Raw genomic sequence first — 16797 nt, 5'->3', positions numbered from 1 at the left:
GTTTCAAAACTTGGATTCTATTAGTGTGTTTTTAAGGTGGGGGAGGTCTGCTTTAAGTATCTTATTTTAGCTTGCTGTTTTAGGAACAATGACGTATCATATTAAGAAATATGTATCTATCTTATTTTATTTTGTGAATAGCAAAAGGCTTCTCTAGCTGGATGTATAAATTTGTCATTAATCGCACTGTTCCTCTTCACTCTATTTTTCTAAATAATAAATCCGGGGTTCTGGTTTACACAGCAGCATGCGAATATGTGAAAATCAAAATGATCCAGATGTACTATGAAACCGCAACAAAGAATAAACATGACTCCTGAGACAAACACTTTTGGGTTTTTTTTTTTTGTTCAAAGCTGATCTATACTGACATATAAATGCATTTGTTTTAAACATACAGCAAGCAAGATGCAAGAAGATGTGCATGAAAAAGTTAATCGTAACAGGAATTGGCACTAATAACAGGTCAGAATTTTGTATTGCTTTTTTTTCCTGTTGGACAAATTTGCATTCTCAAAGTGGAATACTGTTCTCTCTGTTGGAGAGATTTGCATTCCCTGATTGGTTGAGATGGAGAGGGAGGAGTGGTGACGTCATGGTGGCAGTGCCATGTAATCTGTGGAATATGAGTTAGACCAAGCTGGATCAACGCAATTATGTCATTAATATGATGCTTTTTAGTACAGCTTTAAACTAGTTGTTATGTCTGTGTCGAGGGCCTTTGTGTTAACTTTGAATGACTTTTGCATTCCCATACAAGTCTGATTGGAAAGCAAAACCTTCCTAAAGCTGATCAGAATGGGGTTGCACGCACGTTAACGCTTTGAGGACCGTAAGATTTTGGAACGCCAAAAGAATCAATTTTTTTGTTTTTAAAGTTCGTACACTTCAGTTGCTGTAACTAAGCCATTTCATGAAATAATTGGCAAAAAGCTATATCCGTTTGTTGATAAGAACTAATATTTTGACTCAAACCAAAAAAAAAAAGAAGAGTTTTAAGTTCTTAATCAGATGATACACGCAATTAAAAACATGGGACAAATACGTCCCTTGGTCCTGAAAGGGTTAAATGCACCTGTCAATAAGTCTGAAGGATCTTGGGTGTCTCAAAATGATGCCACTGACATAAGTCCAAAGCCTGTTGACACAGACCCTAACTGTCATTTTTTAGGGTGGGTTTGATACTGGTTTCTTTTGAGTTCTTCAAGAAAACCTGTTCAGAGGAATCTTAGAGTCAACCGTTGCTAACATAGCCTTCTAAAAAAAAAAAAAGCTAGTCCTCTAGCTGTCATAATGATCCAGTGGTGTCAGGACTTTTTCATGTCGCCAGTCTATAGAAGGTGATTAGTTGTGGCAACCTCCTTGTTCTCCATAAGGAGGATTTTTGATGCACAAGGCTCAAATTACTGTATTTTAAAGTAGATGCTGAGTATCTGTAGCGTACATTGGGCCTTGTTTATGAATGCTTCTGAGATAAGCAAATATGAACTGCCATTTTTTGCTTATTCTGGCAGATAAGGGTAGGACATACATATCTTTGCTTCCAAAGTGATGGCACAGCTATCTGCACATGATCAGAAGCTGCTAACAGGAGGGGGTGGTGCGTAGCAGGAATTTCCTCACATTTATGAAATGTTATTTACTGGGGAGTGTGGCCCCCCTCAATGGTTTTCTATGAGTTACCATACTGGAGGGTGTACAGCAGTGCTCAAATAAATGTGTTATTTCAGCCCCAGACTTACAAGACTTACATGTTTTGCCTCATTGCAGCTAGTCCAGTTTAAAAAAGCATTGGAACGTGAGAGCAGGAGAATGAGAGATGATTCACACACGTGCGGTGTGGATTGAAGCTCAGGTTGAACAGCTAATTGACACAGTTGTTGTTCAGCAGTTCAGATCAGGTTTACATCAGGTTCAGGTTAGGATTTTATCCTGTTCACACGTATGCGGTTTAGAAACGGTTTCCATAGAAGTCAATAGCCTTTGATCTGCACCTGAACCGGACCTCGCTGCTCAAAAATTGGACAGCACTTTTTTTCAGTCTACACTGAATCCACACCACCAGTGCACTGGACATATGTGAACAGGCACCATAGGAAGCAATGTTATTTCACATGTCATGCGGATTAGATGTGGATTAAACTGTATCCAATCCGCATATATATGAACCGGCGCTGAAAGTTTGCATCTTATTGACTTCTCTACAACAGTCACTCTACTGTTTAGCTTCTATGTGGTCTCCATGGTTGTCCAGTCACCACTGTGCTCCATTCGCTGTAGTGTCCTGCTCCGGTAAAATCCCTGGCCGCAACTTGCACAAGTACAGTGGACCCGGGGCGGTTTCCCATGATAAGGAAAGAAGTCTGCTCATAGGGCCCAACCTGCGGGGTGCAAAGAAACACAAGACAGCAGAATTTACACAATTTAAGTGATTTTTAAATGGATGACATTTAGCACGTCTGTATTTTTCCGGTGCTTTTTTTTTTACGTTAAAATAGGTTTTTGTTATGTAAATCAAAGTGGTTATGCAGCGTTCCCAACATATATCATATTTGTTTGGTAAGTCTGTAATATAGACACATTTACAACATTGCACATTCAGATGCATGCAAAACTTATCCACTGATTAAAGTACAGCAAGTAAAATAAGTATTGAACATGTCACCATTTTTCTCAGTAAATATATTTCTAAAGGTGCTATTGACATGACATTTTCACCACATGTCAGTAACAACCCATGCAATCCATATATACAAAGAAACGCAACAAATAAGTTCAGAAATTAAGTTGTGTAATAAAATGGAATGACAGAGGGAAAAAGTATTGAATACACTAACTGGAATTTATTTAATACTTCATACAAAATTTTTTGTTGGTAATGACATCTTCAAGATGCCTCCTGTATGGAGAACCTAGTCGCATGCATTGCTCAGGTGTGGCTTTGGCCCATTCTACCACACAAAAAGTCTTCAAATCTTGAAGGTTCCGTGAGCCTCTTCTATGAACTCTGATATTTAGTTCTTTCCATAGATTTTCTATTAGATTCAAGTCAGCTGGTTGGCTAGGCCATTCTAGCAGCTTTAGTTTCCTTCTCTCAAACCAATTAAGTGTTTCTTTGGCTTTGTGTTTGGGATCATTGTCTTTGTGAAATGTCCATCCTCATTTCATCTTCATCATCCTGGTAGATGACAGCAGATTTTTATCAAGAATGTCTTGGTCCATTTTTCCATTCATCATTCCTTCAGTAATATGAAGTTTGCCAGTACCGTATGCCTCACACCATAATGTTCCCACCTCCATGCTTCACTGTTGGTATGGTTTTTTGGGGTGATGTGCAGTGCCATTTGACCTCCAAACATGGTGTGTATTATGGCATCCAAAGAGTTCAATTTTGGTCTCATCTGACCAGACTATATTCTCTCAGTATTTCACAGGCTTGTCTAAATGCTGTGCAGCAAACTTTAAACAAGCTTCAACATGCTTTTTCTTCAGCAACGGAGTCTTACTTGATGAGCGTGCATTTAGGCCCTGGCGGTAGAGTGAATTACTTATTTATTTTCCTTTAAACAATTGTACCTACTAATTTCAGGTCTTTCTGAAGCTCTCCACAAGTAAGTGGTCCTTGGCTGTTGACAACTCTTCTGATAATTCTTTTCACTCCTCTGTCAGAAATCATGTGAGGAGCACCTGGTCGTGGCTAGTTTATGGTGAAATGATGTTCTTTCCACTTCCAGATTATGGCCCCAACAGTGCTCACTGGAACATTCAAAAGTATAGAAATCCTTCCGTAACCAATGCTATCAGTATGTTTTTCAGTAAGATTGCGAAGGTCTTGAGAGAGCTCTTTGCTTTTACCCATCATGAGGTGTTTCTTGTTTGACACCTTGGTAATGAGACACCTTTTTAAAGGCCATCATTTGAGACTAAACCAGCTGATATTATTTGCACTGACAAGGGGCAGGATTGCTTTCTAACTACTGATAGATTTCAGCAGGTGTCTTGGCTTTCAATGCCTGTTGCACCTTTCTTTCTACAAGTGTTCAATACCTTTTCCCTGCGTCGTTCCATTTTATTACACATAACTTAATTTATGAACGTATTTGTTTTGGTTTCTATGTATGGATAGATTTCATGGGTTGTTACTGACATGTGAAAATTTCATGTCAATAGCACCTTTAGCAAGAAAAATAGTGACGTGTTCAATACTTTTTTTTTTTTTTACCCGCTGTACACCCCAACTGAGCGGCAGCTAAAGCAACCACACATAAATAACTGCTGCCTTCTTTTTTTAATAAAATAGTTATTTTACACTTTTTTCCCCTCTCTTTGTTGCATATCAGCACTATGTATCTGATGATTTTTTTTTCCCAGCCACCTTCTGTCTATATGCACTCTAGTTCCATTGCATTTCTTAAGGTGGGTTTCCTGACGATAACAACAATGAACCATGGCTGCATAATATGCACTGGCATGGCCACTATAGATCTCCAGAGTGTGTGACATGGTGGCAATGCACTCCTTACTATCTGCAACTCTCTCCTGTACCCCCCTTATACCTTCCTTTATACACATACTGCCTGCTGTCATACCGTACTCCTCTCTGGCACATACTACTTCCTAACATACCCGCCATAATTCTTTCCTGCAGATACTGCCCAGCATCTTACCCTCCTCATTTTTTTCCTGTACCTATTGTCCATGGTCATACCTTCTGGTACTCTTCTTCCCATGTACTGCTTGCTGGTCTATCCTTTGCACTGCTCTTTCATATACAGTATATTGCCTGACATCATGTCCTTCACCCTCTTCAGCTATATTTAGTGGCCAATAATGTACCCTGCACACTCTACACATGCTACCCTCTAAAACATTTCTTTACATTATCTGTAATATCCCCAACCATACTTTTGCCTGTAAGTACAAGAAGCAGAGGCATAACTAGAACCTTCAGTGCCCCAGTGAAAGAAGTCACGAAGAGCCCCCCCCCCTACCTTGTCCTGGGACCCTTAGCTGTTGTCATGGCACCCTTTATTATGGTCTGCAGTGGGACCCTTTCACATGTTCTGCAGCAGGCCCCCTTCCTGCTCTCTTGCCCCTCCCACAGTGGCAGAATGTCAGGGCCTGGTCGCAAATGCGACCTTTTGCAACCATGGTAGTTCCGCCACTGACAAGAATCAAGTCCACAGTGTTTTATTTTTTTAACTGAAAATGATCTAGAATAATTTAGTACGTGGAAACAAAAATAAAGATATAATTAACTTTCAGTTTCTCACCACTTTGTACAGTTTAACACCCGTCCTTCTGTAGCGGATCAAATAAGACAGCGGGAAATAGTCTGGATATGGCCAAGAAAGAGGTGGGCTCCACTGCAGTAATAGTTTCCTGCTATCTCCATGTACAAGGGATAAGCTTACATTCACAGGTGGATCTGGCCGTACTGTTAGAAAATAGAAACATTTAAAGCAAATGGGGAAAAAACAAATGTAATCACAATCTTCAACCTTGCATGTATCCCTCTTTAAAGGTCAAGTTTACCTTTTTACTAAAACTACACTATGTTGTCCCAATATGTTTGATTTACTAAAATTGGAAAGTGTAAAATCTGGTAGAAATCAATCTGCTTCTAGTTGTTTTTCTTTTTCTTTTTTTCTTTTTTTTGTCAAAGCTTAATTAAACAAGCTGAAGTTAGAAGCTGGTTACCATGCACAGCTGCAACATGTTTTGCAGTTTCCAGTTTTAGTAAATCAACCCCGTTGTGTTGAAATACGCTATGTAGTTTTCAAATGCTGTCCTTCGTTTTAATGCCTTACTAGTAAGCTATGACTGATACCCCCAAAGCCTTTCACAAAAGCCCCCCCTGAAACAGTCAGCCGCATCCTAGCCAAGTTCCGTGATGCTCCAAATGTTAGGTGCTCATTCCCGCTATCACAGGTATGAATGCACTTCCGTGGTCCAAACGTGCAGGCTCAGTACACTCACCCAATAGTAGGGAGATCAGACTGCATGCGTGGGTTTGGAATGCAGAAGTGAGCTTCCTAATGTGATGCTGGGAGTGAGATGTCAATCATGGCCTACTGATATGGTATTAAAATGAAGGAACCAAATGCGATTCTCCTGCGCTCCGGGACCCAGGCCGGTGGTGAGTAGATGAAATCAAAACTCCAGAAAAGCAACCACCGGAGTATACAAAGTCGTGCAGCTCCAAACCAAGGCTGGGGAAGCCCGAACAAAACTGTGAAGTGAAACAACAAGAAGCGCACCAACCTTGTGCATTACCTCAGTAACCAAAATTTATTTAGTAAAAGAATGGTACTCACAAACAGCGAATAAAAACAGGCATGTAAGTCCTCCAAGGGGCTTGAAAGCCAAGAGGCCAGCGCGAATCCCATCATGGGGGTAGACACTCAGTACAGCTGACGCGTTTCGAAGGTCATGCCTTCTTCCTCAGAGCTGACTGGACTGAGAGTGTATGCTCCCATTTATGCCCCCAGACTGAAATAGGGCCCTCCCAGATGGGTTGGGCTGTCCTGGGCCGGGAGGAGGAGCCCGGGTGTCAACAAAAATCTTGATATATATATATATATATATTTTAATATATATATATATCTTGATGACTAGTTACTGCACTTTGTTGACACCCGGGCCCCTCCTCCCGGCCCAGGACAGCCCAACCCATCTGGGAGGGCCCTATTTCAGTCTGGGGGCATAAATGGGAGCATACACTCTCAGTCCAGTCAGCTCTGAGGAAGAAGGCATGACCTTCGAAACGCGTCAGATGTACTGAGTGCCTACCCCCATGGTGGGATTCGCGCTGGCCTCTTGCCTTTGAAGTCCCTTGGAGGACTTACATGCCTGTTTTTATTCGCTGTTTGTGAGTACCATTCTTTTACTAAATAAATTTTGGTTACTGAGGTAATGCACAAGGTTGGTGCGCTTCTTGTTGTTTCACTTCACATTAAAATGAAGGACGCTATTTGAAAATGGCACAGCATTTTTTTTTTTTTTTAAGCACACTGGGGCCCCAGGCTACCAGGTGTACTTTAGTGAAAAAGTGAGCTTAGGATTTAAAGGTAAGTTAATATGCGAGAAATGTGGACCTGCTACTGCTGATCTTCTCCTGAAAATACTAATTACCTTGCTACACCATCAATATTTAATATTTCTGGTTCAGTAAAGTGCGAAAGCCTGATGATGGGCATGACAGTCAAGAAATTACCAGTTTAAATAGAAGAGTTAAGCAATGATACAACAAGTAAAGACAGAAATAAATATACTCTAGAAATTCATCTCCCTTTAACTCTAGTTTCAGAACTTACTGATGTTCTCTACAAAAAAGTGATGCAGTAGCGTAAATGATCCCAGTGGATTGACAGCAGTCACATTTACAATGTATGGAACGTCTGCAAACATCTTGAAGTCTGTAATCTGGCAGCTGTATGGATTAAAGTCAAGCTGAAGGCACTGGCTCGTAGGGTCCTGATCAGTCCATCCCAACCTGCAGAGTGGCATAATTTGCAGTTGAAAAAGAACTACTATTTGTGTTTGATCCAAGATGATTTTGCAAATTCAAATGATCTGTAGCAGGGGTCCCCAAACGGTTCAGGATGAGGGCCACATCATTTATTTTACTATAATTAGTAACCATCAGAGTCCCTGTTACATCAGGTTCATCAAAAGTGTTTTACTGTAGTAATCTTTTTATCAAACCTTTTATATTTCTGAAAAATTAAGAGGTAAAAAAAAAATCTGTTTGGGGGTTTAACCAATCATTTTCTGCATATTAGATCGTTGTGGTTATTGTAACCTGGTGCCTGACAGGGACATGACCTTTGGCTACATACTGTGTGCTAGAAGGTGTCCCTATTTATCATTTCAGAAAGTTGGGTGGTATGCTTACATCCAGGTCCCCATAAAAGTTCCCCTTTAAATCAATGTCAATAGTAAGGCTTACAGCACAGTTGTAGCAGCAGGGCGGGAGCCGGAGGCAAAGTAGGTCTGGATGGAGGAAGTTCTGTCCTCCTTTGAATGCTTGGGCAAGGACATGATTGGTTGTTAAAGAATAAGTTCACCTTTAAATAAATAAATACATAAATAAATAAATGCACATTTTGTTTTGCAGGTTAAAAAAAAAATCCTTCAGACTCTAAGGATAGCTGTCTGCCCATACCTCCCCCGTATAGGCAGGAAGATCAATTAACTACAAGAGTGCTCACCAGCACCCTCTTAGTTCATTGAGAACTACAAGACGTTAGCTGCAATGACTGATGGTAGTTGTAGTTCATTAATTCACAGAACTCTATGAATTATTGATGTAGCTTTGTGGGCGGAGCCTGCACAGTAGTGCTGTTTACAAATTGTGACAGCAGGTGTAGGGAGAATATCCCCCACCCCCTGTCACAATGAGGGATCGATGGGAGAGAGAGTGGGTGCTGAACATGTTACCTGCTACACCCTATACATGCATGTAACATGTTCAGAAAGGTGAAATTAGCCTTTAAGAGACTGTGTGTGTGTGTGTGGGGGGGGGGGGTCAGTGAGAGAGAAGACCATAGGCGGCCTCTGCTGACTTGAATCCTCAATCTCTGTGTATTGAAGATATACCAGTGACCCTAGCTACGGGGCAGATGTGGCCCACATGCCATAGTTTGAAAACCCCAGATCTATAGTTTGAAACAGGGATATCAAAACACAATATTCTATGAAAAACAAATAATAACGATTTTAAATCTTTGTCCTGTCTGAATAAGGACCTTAAAGCGACCCTGTAGCGAGAACATTCATTTCGGCAACAATCTTTCTCCTAAATTATATGTGCATTTAATATATGCATGTTATTTGCCTGCAAGAGCCTCCCTTTTCAGAGTTTCAAAAGATTTGAGACTGCTGCTGGATGCCACCAACTTGGATGTGATGTCAGCAGACTCAGAGCTGTCACTCAAGGAAAACTCTTTGCTATTCCTCTTCGCTCTTCCCTACAGCTGCTACATAGGAGGGTGAGGAGAGGGTTGTAGGAGCTTGGCCAGCAAGGACGGTATTTAGACACTTCCAGAAGAGACGTCTACGACATGCCAGTAGGGATGGAGAACTGTGGCTGTACTAAAGAATTGATGAATGACCGAAAAAATTTGGTAGAATGTTCAAAGGCACATTGCACATGAATAAAAACATGTTTGTTGAAGAGAACACATTGCAAGTAAAAATGTAAACTTTTTTTTTTGTGCTTTTGCCTACATTTTTTTTTAAGGTAGTTACAGGGTCTCCTTAATGGCGGGGTCACCATTGCTAACAGGCATATGGACTTGTATGTGGCCCAGGAACTCCGGCAAGAGGAGTGGGAGCTGATTTGAGTCAATCTATTTTGAGAGCGGGAAAAAACCATAAATCAAACATGAAAAAAAAGAAAGCTAAAGAAGAACACAACTGGAATTGGCTGATATTTCTGGATATATGCAACTCAGGGATCGGCCATTTGGAGTCAGATCTCAAACTGCGCAGGTCCATTACCTGATCCCAGCTAGGCAGTACAAGCCTCCACCCAAAACACACAGAGACATGAACGTCAATTACCTATAGGTAGAAATGAAGGTAGTGTGTAAGTGAGAGTCAGGCCGGACATCCCAGGTACAGTTAATCTTTTCTGGGTACTCTGAGGCCCAGCACTGGACATTCACTATCTGTGGAGGAACTGAACACAAATCTGTTAATGATCATGATATCAAATAAAGTATAAATATGTGAGTTAGCGAGCGCACCTTATAAAGCTGCTAGTGCACAAAAAGGAACCACAGAGCCTTTCTAAGAATATAACGTAAAAATGGGGTGTGCAGCGCTATACAAATAAAACACACTGTCATAAATATGACCAAAAGTAAAAAAAGTCCTATAGACTAAATGACAAAGAGTCCGAGGTGATATGGTATCAGTCCAGATAGGTATATTCCAGTGATGGAGTATATATGACTTCAATCCAAATGAGTATATTCCAACATTCCAACATGAAGGTGTAGAAAAATTGCCCACTCACCGGAAGTGCAATTTAATGTGCACATAGAAATTCCATGAAGCCGAAGGTCCTGTGAAGGTGCGGCCTGATGATAAAGGTGTCCTCTGGTGGTTAATGGGGTGACGGCTGCCAGAGATGATGGTCTGGACCTATATCCCGAATCATCCAACCTGGGCGGACTCCTACAATGCTGGGCTGAGATGTGGAGGCTCAGTGCCAGGTAATAGAGATGAAAACGCTCATGGTGTAGTATTGTGAAATGTATTTATTAGGGTATATATCATTATGGTAAACAGTAAACGTACAGGGTGATAATAACCTATACAAGTATAGTGTAAATGAGCTCTTGAATACACTGACCAGTGGATAAAAATGGTGGCCACCGGACCTCCTGATCCGGTGGCGTGATGTCAAAGCGTGCAGAGGCTCCTCCTATAGGAGGAGCCTCTGCACGCTTTGACGTCACGCCACCGGATCAGGAGGTCCGGTGGCCACCATTTTTATCCACTGGTCAGTGTATTCAAGAGCTCATTTACACTATACTTGTATAGGTTATTATCACCCTGTACGTTTACTGTTTACCATAATGATATATACCCTAATAAATACATTTCACAATACTACACCATGAGCGTTTTCATCTCTATTACCTGGCACTGAGCCTCCACATCTCAGCCCAGCATTGTAGGAGTCCGCCCAGGTTGGATGATTCGGGATATAGGTCCAGACCATCATCTCTGGCAGCCGTCACCCCATTAACCACCAGAGGACACCTTTATCATCAGGCCGCACCTTCACAGGACCTTCGGCTTCATGGAATTTCTATGTGCACATTAAATTGCACTTCCGGTGAGTGGGCAATTTTTCTACACCTTCATGTTGGAATGTTGGAATATACCCATTTGGATTGAAGTCATATATACTCCATCACTGGAATATACCTATCTGGACTGATACCATATCACCTCGGACTCTTTGTCATTTAGTCTATAGGACTTTTTTTACTTTTGGTCATATTTATGACAGTGTGTTTTATTTGTATAGCGCTGCACACCCCATTTTTACATGATATCAAATAAGAACTGTCTGCATTTCTGTTAAGAAGCTACTTACATTTCAATTGTCTTTTTTTTTCTGGCACTGAAAGCAAAAAATATGGGTTTGCTTACGTCATCAAAATTATAAAAAAATTGAGAAATGTGGAGTGAAGTGAAGGATCACTGTCTGGATTCCTATATGTCTCAGGAGTATGGCAACTTGCAATGTCCCATCTTTGGTATTAGGGGGAAGAAAAGTGCTGGTGTTAGTGGGAGGAATAGTATCCAATCATTGGTGTCAGTGGGAGGAATAGTGCCTGGCCACTGGTGTTAGTGGAAGGAATAGTGCCCCTTCATTGTTATCAGTAGGAGGAATAGTGCCCCATCATTGGTGTCAGTGGGAGGAATAGTGTCCCATCATTGGTGTCAATGGGAGGAATAGTGCCCCATCATTGGTGTTAGTGGAAGGAATAGTGCCCCTTCATTGTTATCAGTAGGAGGAATAGTGCCCCATCATTGGTATCAGTGGGGGGAATAGTGCCCCATCATTGGTGTCAGTAGGAGGAATAGTGCCCCATCATTGTTCTCAGTAGAAGGAATAGTGCCCCATCATTGATATCAGTGGGGGGAATAGTGCCCCATCATTGGTGTCAGTGGGAGGAATAGTGCCCCATCATTGGTGTCAGTGGAAGGAATAGTGCTCCACTGGTGTCGGTCACAGGAACTATGCCTCACTGTTGCTGACAGTGGGGGCAATAATGCCCCAAGGGCCAGATAAATGCTAGCAAAGGGCCGCATGCAGCACCCGTGCCGCTGGTCTACACCATTGACAGAAACAGGTTCGCAATGACATCTGATATACTGTACTTCTTTGCAAAAGCTTTCCCCTAATTTTTCTCATTCTAGTATGCAAAAACAGGTTTCAACTCACGCCCAAGGTATAGCTCCGTCACAGATAAAACCTTGTTTTCATGGTTATGACAGCTGTATGTACCAGCCTGGTGCTTCTTCGCGTCCATCAGAATCAGCTGCTGTCCATTTGCATGCATCTTAGTATTGTGAGGTACCCAGACACCATTATGCTTCCATGTAACACCCAGCAACTGAGAGTTGCACTGCAAGATGACGTCTGTTCCCAGCTGCTCATACTGCTGTGTGATGGGAACACTCACTATAAGAAGCAAAGATAGATAGCTTAGTATCGCGAACAAGAGTATGCAATACATTGTTGTTTCATTGCTATGCATTGATATTTTGTTTTGTGGATGCATTGACAACCTTCCCTAACAAACATCCAATGCATCCAAAACACTTCCCCAAGTAGTAATATGGGGCTAAAGGCATGTATGGACAGTAGGTTGACCTCAATGCAAAAAGTAAGTGTGCTATGTCATAGGGAACCACCAGAAATGTTAGTTGTACCTGAGCACTACCCAAAAAAAATTAGATCCTGGGTCTTAAAGTCAAACTCCAGGAATCATATTTTTTACATACTATTATTATGCCAACCTGGCTCAATGTGAGTATGCATATCTGACATCTGGAGGGCCATTGTGGATGCTGTAATTTACTGTAGTAGTCCATACTACATACAATGAGAGCTGTGATTTTCCTGTCCTGCGTCCTGGGTTTCCCATCTGCTAGCTTGGCTCAATATAAAGCTGGGTACACACTGGCTGAAAATTGGCTGATTCAGCAGACTCTCGGACAGTGTGTACAACTGTTCATTCGACAGAAGCCCGTCTAAAGACCGGCTTTGGTCAAAGGGACATTCTGGAAAACCATCATCTGATCAGCGCTCACAGCCAATGGTAGCAAGCTCTGATCCATATGTATGTGTGTTGGGGGGGCATGAGACTACAAATTTTTAAAAAAATATCAGCCTTACTAATATCAGAAGTTATTTTTTTTTCTATATCACCAGAGCAGTTTGAATATTTTCTGTTTCACCTGTGTTCTCCAAGAAATCAGTAGGAGAAGGCGTAATTAGCAGGATGCCAAGACCGAGCACCAAGATCATCCTCCTGTTACAAAAGACAAAAAAAGGTACTCAACACAATGCCACCTCTATTAGTGTGTTCTTAGCCAAAACTTTTTTTTGTGTGTTGGATGGAGTAGAGAAGGGTTAGAACCTCTATCATGTTTTAAACAAGAATTCCAGTAAATTGTTTTCTCCCATGCAGTGGGATGAGGGAAGTGGAGATATACTTACCTAATCGGCTGATCGTCCAAGTGCCGCTCCTGCATCCCCCCCTCCCCCCTTAGCCAGCGGTCTTGTGCATGGACTGTTCCTGACATCATCACATCCACAGAATGGCACTGGATGAGAAATCGTCAGGAACAGTCCACTGGACAAGGGCGAGCTTTGTTTTCTGGAAGATTGAAGAATCAGGTAAGTATGGCCATTTGGTGCACACCTGGACAAAACGAGCAGCTAACGAATGCAGTGCGGGCGCAGCCCCACTGAATGGGAATTTGTTTTTTCCATGGAGTTCTGCTTTAATTTCTGCAGAACTTGGGGCATTCACCATCTATATTTGTCCTGTTGACCATTGTCCATTGACAGCAAGTGATGGGAAATCCAAAATTGTTACAGTTGTTGCTGGGACGGGAGGAGATAGGAAATCATCCAAGAGTGCTCTGGTGAATACCTAAGATGGGATTTATCCCATGTTGGAGAGATTTCTAGCATTTCCTGTTGTGTCTTTAAGACATGAAATGAGGGAAAGTCTTCCCAATTGGACACAGATAGCAAAAATACCATCTGGAGTTTAAAATATTCCCTTCTTTATCCATCGTTAATTAAAAGATGATAGAATAGAAAATAATAAGCATCAGGGCTTGGACAAGGTGGGGCAGAAGGGGCAGCTGCCCCAGGTGCAGAGGGGGCAGCAGTTTCATTTGAAGGTGGAGTGCAGTGTAAGAGAACTGTTTTAAATTAAATACACCTCTTCTATTTTAATTTTAAGTTTTTAATATTTTCTTGCCTCAAAAAGATGCTGACTCATTTGTAATAAAGCGAGTGGGGGCTCAGTTTGGCATCTTTGCCTTGGGCACCAGATGACATTCTCCCCGAACTGATAAGTAGTTCTGTCATCAGAGGTCCTTGTTGCTGCCCAGTGAGATTTCCCAGTGTGTTGGAAGATCTCATTGTGAATCCCACCTTATGCTCTGTGAGCATTGAAAGATTCTGGAGGGCCCTAGTATTGCATTAAAGTACAAAGAGAAGCAGAGACTGTTGGTTCTTGCTGAGATATCTGTCATCAGTGGCCAGCCATACTCAATACAACACAACAGAAGACAGCACACACTTTTGGCCTCACTACAAACAAAAAAGCACAGAATTCCTAGCTGGCATAAAAAAAAAAAATCAATGCTTAAAGCAAAAAAGTAAGAGTCCGGAGAGATACTCAAAGCCAGTACAAAATACAAAACCGATACTAATTTTAGCTATATACATAGAAATGTTAACCAATTTTAACCATATTTTCAAAAAGGAACAAATGGATGTATGCAATCTACCACCAACAGTTTCTGTTGACATCATTAAGTGAACGGTAGGTTCCCTTGTTCCTTTCAGTTGGTTTTGTGATCAAAAGCTGGATGAAGGCATTTGGTATTGCCTGAAAGTCTCTATTTGTGTGACCAGCAGAAGTTACTCACTACAATACAACATGGCTAATAACAAAGAGCCATTTAACTGATAGATCCTACCTTAGTGAAGCACTATGGAAAATATGGCTTTACTTCTTCTGCAGGGTCTTTGAAATAGCTACGGTGTTAAGCCAGCGCTGCAATTTGCCGAAGTATCTCAGATTGTGTTTACATCTTAAATACTTCCTTGTGTGAAATCTCTGATCTTTCAGTTCCGATTCTGGTAAGAATACTGAAGGGAATTACTAGAAACAAAGAGAATGAGGAAGAACCTCTGTGGCGCCTAGGAGTTTCTGACTCCTCACATGGTAGAATTCTGCTTGCAGCATATGAGAACATACCATTGTTTTACTGGAAAGCCCATGGTGTTTTTCACATACTTGCCTCCCAATGATGCTTTTCCCAGAACAAAGACTTTGAGACAGGTATCAAAAATTGCTCTGGGATTTTTCTTAGCAGTTTAAAGTTACCAGTAGACATTACATAACCCTTATAGCCTACTGGACGTAGTAGAGATTACTAGCATTTTTGGGGGGTTTTGTGTGATAATATACCACTTTACAACCTGCGAACCATGATTTAAGAGACTGGTTCCCAATATTACTGGTTGATCTGTGCACACAATGGACCATTTCTGCGTGTCAGTAACCCTGGTTCACCCATTTACAGTCTTCTTCTTATCTTCAACTTCTTATCTGAAGTTGTCTTCATGGAAGAGTTGTACCCAAAAAGCCAAATGACTCACCTAGGCGTGCAAAAAAAACATTTATTTAATTATGGCTTCATCACACATTGGTTTGGTCAACTGAGGCTGGACTCCATGAAAATTAAGAAATAAAATCAGATGTTGCCCATGACAACCACTTTCATCAGTTTTCAATGCATCAACAAGCCAGGGTGTCCTGATCTAGAGACAGGCTCCGAGGTCAGTAAGTATAGCAGTAGCAAGGCATTCACCAACCAACAAGATAATTATGCAAGCAGGTCACCCTGGAGGATGACATGGACTCACCTAAGGTGCAGAGTCTAAGTACTAACTGCTGTTCACCAGGAGTCCTGATGGTGTGATGGGTTTTGCTGTGTGTTAGTACCAGGTTGCTGTTCTCAGGATCACCCCACCAAGAGGTGAGCAAGGCAGGGTCCAGTAGAAGATGTAGTAGGTAGGGGTAAGCAGAAGCATAGTCAGTAAACAAGCCAAAGTTGGTAACGAGTAGTTTCAGGTTGGGATCAAGCAGAAGAGTAGTCGAGGAACAAGCCAAGGATCGGTAACAAGTAGTAACAAAAATACGGATGTCAACAGGAGTGACAAGAACGAGATATTGACTGGAGAGAATACAATAATCTGGCAAAGAGGAAGTACAGAGACATGGTTTAAATTAGGAGGTTTTTGGGAGGAGTGTTCAAGGTTCAAGATGAACACGGTTCAAGGCAAGATCATTCAAGGAATTGTCCGGGGCACGGTCCAGGATTCCAGGTGGCTCAGCATGAAGAGTTACTGCTCAATAAAGTAGAGGTTCCATGCCCTGACACAGGGTCTTGGGTTGTTATGCCCATATTAGAAAACAAATTGAGGACTCTGGTCGCTATAGTCAACAAGAGCACTTTCCTTTAGAGCACTGTTTGTTTTTGAGGCCTAGCCTTTTAGTTGTAGATATTTTGATCACATGTTAGCTTGCCTTATTACCTAAAAAGTGAAACTCCCTTTGTTTAATTTTTGATGTGTGCAAGGCCGGCGCTACCACTAGGCAGCCACCTTGAGCGCACTGCTGCCTAGGGCGCCGCCACGTCCACTGGAAATTGGTATGACACAGATCATTTGTCGGTTGGTACTGATCCACTTCCGGTGGCGATGATGAAATGACTCAGCGGACAGTCCTGGGCGTTTAGGGGTCCTCCAGGCCACATGACATCACAGAGCAGGCATTCTCTGGCCGTGCATTGTACAATCAGAGTGGGCAGGTCCTGGCTCTATGGATCTACCCTCTCTGACCCCTTTCCCAGGCTTGCTGTCACTGTCAGCTCATCCTCCAACTACAGACAGTGCTGGTGGCTGGTAGTGGTGTGTTTCCTCACAGTAATGACCGGCAGCCCAAGTGCCACAGC

General features: G+C 41.9%; 1 protein-coding gene across 1 annotated transcript; it reads right to left on the bottom strand.

Moving 5' to 3' along the window:
* Positions 1-324: 324 nt before the first annotated feature.
* On the bottom strand, positions 325-15118 carry EBI3 (Epstein-Barr virus induced 3). The gene is made up of 7 exons (XM_089692537.1): positions 14755-15118; positions 12991-13064; positions 11972-12211; positions 9568-9685; positions 7317-7495; positions 5274-5437; positions 325-2381 (listed from the first exon to the last, which is right to left on the bottom strand). Exons 2-7 carry the CDS (start codon positions 13058-13060, stop codon positions 2223-2225), a joined length of 930 nt encoding a protein of 309 aa, XP_089548663.1. The 5' UTR covers positions 13061-13064; positions 14755-15118; the 3' UTR covers positions 325-2222.
* Between the last annotated feature and the right edge of the window lie 1679 nt (positions 15119-16797).

The sequence above is a fragment of the Staurois parvus genome, unplaced genomic scaffold, assembly GCF_062004578.1.
Source record: "Staurois parvus isolate SC_StPar_1 unplaced genomic scaffold, SC_StPar_1.0 ptg000592l, whole genome shotgun sequence".
NCBI lineage: Eukaryota > Metazoa > Chordata > Amphibia > Anura > Ranidae > Staurois > Staurois parvus.
This window is presented reverse-complemented; position numbering and strand designations above follow the sequence as displayed.

Coding starts and splice junctions, on each gene's coding strand:
- EBI3 (XM_089692537.1), bottom strand. CDS start 13,060: ATGATCTTGGTGCTCGGTCTTGGCATCCTGCTAATTACGCCTTCTCCT. Junction 5,438..7,316: donor CTTTTTTGTAGAGAACATCA/GTAAGTTCTGAA, acceptor ATTTTCTAACAG/TACGGCCAGATCCACCTGTG. Junction 2,382..5,273: donor GTGTTAAACTGTACAAAGTG/GTGAGAAACTGA, acceptor TGCACCCCGCAG/GTTGGGCCCTATGAGCAGAC.